This window comes from Triticum dicoccoides, chromosome 3B (assembly GCF_002162155.2).
Source record: "Triticum dicoccoides isolate Atlit2015 ecotype Zavitan chromosome 3B, WEW_v2.0, whole genome shotgun sequence".
In the NCBI taxonomy this organism is placed as follows: domain Eukaryota; kingdom Viridiplantae; phylum Streptophyta; class Magnoliopsida; order Poales; family Poaceae; genus Triticum; species Triticum dicoccoides.
Genome location: NC_041385.1, coordinates 569,116,882 through 569,120,741, shown reverse-complemented (window position 1 = coordinate 569,120,741; position 3,860 = coordinate 569,116,882). Strand labels below are relative to the sequence as shown.

The 3,860-nt window shown below is 46.3% G+C and overlaps 2 protein-coding genes across 2 annotated transcripts in view; one reads left to right on the top strand and one right to left on the bottom strand.

Annotated features, from left to right (window-relative positions):
* Positions 1-857: 857 nt before the first annotated feature.
* Positions 858-2,219, top strand: LOC119277138 (protein BUNDLE SHEATH DEFECTIVE 2, chloroplastic-like). Its single transcript, XM_037558367.1, has 4 exons — positions 858-1,186; positions 1,292-1,328; positions 1,676-1,759; positions 1,931-2,219. Exons 1-4 carry the CDS (start codon positions 917-919, stop codon positions 1,981-1,983), a joined length of 444 nt encoding a protein of 147 aa, XP_037414264.1. The 5' UTR covers positions 858-916; the 3' UTR covers positions 1,984-2,219.
* A 140-nt stretch (positions 2,220-2,359) lies between these two features.
* Positions 2,360-3,860, bottom strand: part of LOC119277139 (fra a 1-associated protein-like) — a 2,104-nt gene continuing 603 nt past the window's right edge. The window contains exon 2 of the mRNA XM_037558368.1: positions 2,360-2,941. Within this exon, the coding sequence (XP_037414265.1) occupies positions 2,565-2,941 (377 nt within the window). The 3' untranslated portion in view covers positions 2,360-2,564. The remainder of the gene's footprint in view (positions 2,942-3,860) is intronic.

Genomic DNA, 3,860 nt, shown 5'->3' with positions numbered 1-3,860 from the left:
GTACATCACACACAATTTTTCCCATCAAATCATATGTGATAGCGTTGCCATTCCAGACGATATTAATAGTTTTATCGTTTGTATTATTGAATGCATCACGCATGGTGCCTAGAAGAAACAATGTGGCATAGGTTGTCCATCACACAAACTTTTTATGTTGAAAACGTTTGCGCAAGGTGTTCTATTGATTTGCCATAATTTAACATTGTTATCTATCAATTCAAGACCTTGCTCTCCATTGCTACCAATTACAATCAATTGTATATGAAGAACTAGGTGTGCATGATCTTAGTGAACCTCTTGTGGCCACCCAAATATGCGCCAGTCTCGCCCACAGCGCCATTGACAACGTCGGCTCCAAGAAGTCGTCGTCGTCGTCGTCGCCAAAGCTAGCATAACTAGAGTAACAGCCACGGTCGATTCCTCCTCCTGATGCGCTACCAAACTCGTGAGGGTCTAAGTTGTCATTGTTGCCCGGAGTCACATCCACCATGCCTGCGAGCCGCGGGAGAAACAACGAGAAGGAGCTAGGGTTAGAGGAGCGGTCTGACCCAGCCAAACCAAGCGATCGAGATGGACTTGTCCTACTCAGCGTTCGCCACGTCGGCACCTAATAGGCGGGCCCCGCTGGTCAGTTTCCCTGTCAAAACTCGTTTAAACGCGGATCAGCTCAATTTGTTGCCGCACTCCTAGACTTGATACTGAAGTAAACAAAACGCAAAGTAGTGTCAATACATTATCCTATCTACAATTATATAATACTCCCTCCGTAAACTAATATGAACACTCTTATATTAGTTTATAGAGAGGGTACCAATGTGCAATTAACCCCTTTGGTCGAACTGGTTGGGGGCCAACTAAATACCCATAGTCATCTCCTCCTTTACCTTCCCCTGTTGTTGCGCCCGGTGCTTCCATGGCGTCCCTTCTCCGGCCCGCCTCGTCGTGCCCCTCCTTTCGCCTCCCCTCCTCCACAGCCCCTGCACCTCCGCCGAGCCTCCTTTCCAGGCGGCACAAGGCACCTCCCGTCCCACCCACGCCCCACACCCCTCCTTCCCGGCCCCGCGTCGCCGCCGCCGCAGCCTACGGAGGCGCCCAGCTGCTGGGTCCCGTCGACACGCAGACATTCATCATCGCCGCCTCCGTCGTCGCCGCGGTCTCCCTGTCACTCGTCCTCGGCCTCAAGGTCTCCGCGCGCTGCCACTCCTCCTCCTCCTCTTCTCCTTAATCTTAGCGATAAGCGACGAGTGGCTGTTGCGAATTGTTGATTTCGTTCCTTTCTCGTTCGCAGGGGGACCCCGTTCCGTGCGACAGGTGTGCTGGAAACGGTACCTCTCCTTGCTCTCGTATCCTCTCTTGATCAAGTTTTGGAAAATGAAATTGCTCCGCCTAGTGATGCATTGCTTCGCGATTGTACTAGAGCTGAAGCTTGCACATCTACACCCTATCCAACTAGCGATGTATCATGAATGGCCGATCTGTGGATTCAGTTTGTGAGCTTGAACAAACTAACTGGTCATACGGAAGAAACAAAACGAATGGAGCATATAAAATTCAACGAAGTTGTTCGCTTTACAGTAATGTATTATGGTTATGACATTTTGTGCATGTCGCACGCTCAAAACGTTCCTACCTGCAGACTGCTAAGCATTGTTTTCCGTTGTGCCTAGGGCAGGAGGCACAAAGTGCGTCTTCTGCAATGACGGCAAGATGAAGTCGGATAACGGGGTGGTCGAATGCCGGGTATGCAGAGGAGCAGGTTGCCTTCTTACCTTGTTTCATTTCCTTCCTTCACATTGCGCATTGGAGTGCAAAAGCTGTTAATAGATCACCAAGCACTGATTCATTGTGGACTGGACAAAATGCTCATTGTCTCCATTTTGTCTTTCGGCGACCTCTTCTGACAATCCGCTATATGTTTGTCACGCAGGGCTGATACTCTGCAAGAAGTGCTCAGGTTCTGGTTACTCTAAGCGCTTGTAGCCCCAGCTGCCCAACATTATGTGCATTTGTCAAGCAGACAAGCTAGCTGGAGTTTACACGTCTGGGCGCTGTACAGACAAATGGACGGCTCCTCTCCATTGCCGAACTGTTTAGATAGATACGAGCATACGATGGCGATGATGTATTAGAATATACAGAGTTGTATTTTTCGACCTGTCCATGTAAGTATACAACCCTTAATCATCTACGCGCAATGGCTCCACGTTTCCTGATTAGTCCATGTTTTTATAAACCAAAACTGGTGTTACGAGTCAGATTTGCAACTGTTCAGCACTAAAATCTTCGGGTCGCGCTGCAATACCAGGTTATATGATTGGCAACAGAGAAGATAGATACGCTACGCTTCGCAGCATAATTCCATGCCAAATTAAAATGTTTTAGCTGAAGCATCTGAAGACAGTACTATTACATACCAAAAGTCATACACTTATGATAGTTGCAGGTTATTACAACCATGATGAAGTGTTCAAAAGAGAAACCACTTTAGGATTCTAGATACTCAGCGAAACACAGTTCCTGGGCTTCATCTCCAAGAAGGAACGTTATATGACTGTAGCTTGTTACACATCTGTTATCTGGCTACCGAATTCGGAGTACTCATTCTCATTGGGCTTCTTTGCGGCACCTTCTCCAATATGCCTCTCTGCAGGTTGCCTAGGAAATGGTCTCGAGTCCCCGTCATGAATGGTTGGAAATCCAAAAGATTTGAAGAACTCGTTGGTCATCCGCTCAGCTTCATCCAGAAAGCTACCGAAGCCTTTCTCAATAGCTTCTATGTCACTGCGAAGTCCTGGAAATGCAAAGGGCTCTTTTGTCGGGAAGCCAAGAGAACGCGAGGCACCACCTGTCATTTCATCCGTGACATCTTCTTCGGTGTTCTCAGTTTTTGATTCCACCAGCTCGGAGGGCCTAACAAAGGAACGTTGTTGATTAGTTTAAGCCAAGTAGGAATAAATCACATAAGTAATATGTGCATATAACATCAAAAGGAGAAAATACCAAAGTATAAACCCATCCAGCCTATTTGGACATAATGCAGTATTCTGCATTTCTGTTCAGAACGAGCAGGTACTAAGTAACTCACTTTGAGGAAGGGGAATGCATGAAATTGTGGTTCAATCACCAATCAATGTGATAGCCATGTGCAAGGAAGTTGACAAAATATGCTAAGTTGATACAAATTTCGGATGCTTTTCACATTTGTATTTCCAACGATAAGATGTTGTATCTTCTATGGGTACAAAGAAATTGCTTACTTCCTCTACACACCGCAACATAATAATGTGCAGAACAGAAAGATTGCCTTTGTTTCGCTGTTCCTCAGCTGACAAGCAACATAACTCTGGAACGCGCAACATTTCATTATCAACTCTGCGTAAAATATACCAAGGTGATGTCCGTGCTGAACCCCCTATGAGTCTACGAAGTATGACCACACAATTTTATTCTCAACCTGTTAAGCTATCAAAGCCCATTAACAGGTATACATCACAAGATGCTAACAAACAGAGATGACTGAAAGCATAGACATCGATACCTACATCCAAACCTAAAACTGGATGGCAATTCCATAGACATTAATGGCCCAATTGTGAACCGGGAAGAAATATTTGTTGTACACAAATTACTCGTCATTTTCACTCATCCGCCTTCACATGACCAAAACAATCGGTATTCAAATCAACCGCGCCTGCCTCACACAAATCGATTCCAAGAGGCGCAGCGGTACCTCAAACCGGGAGCCTCAATCACCAGGAAATCGACTCCATGCATTCCAGGAAAGCACTATAATTACCAAGATAATAGCACGCAAGCATGCGATCCTTGCAGGAGAAATCAGACGGATTGCGGGTCCG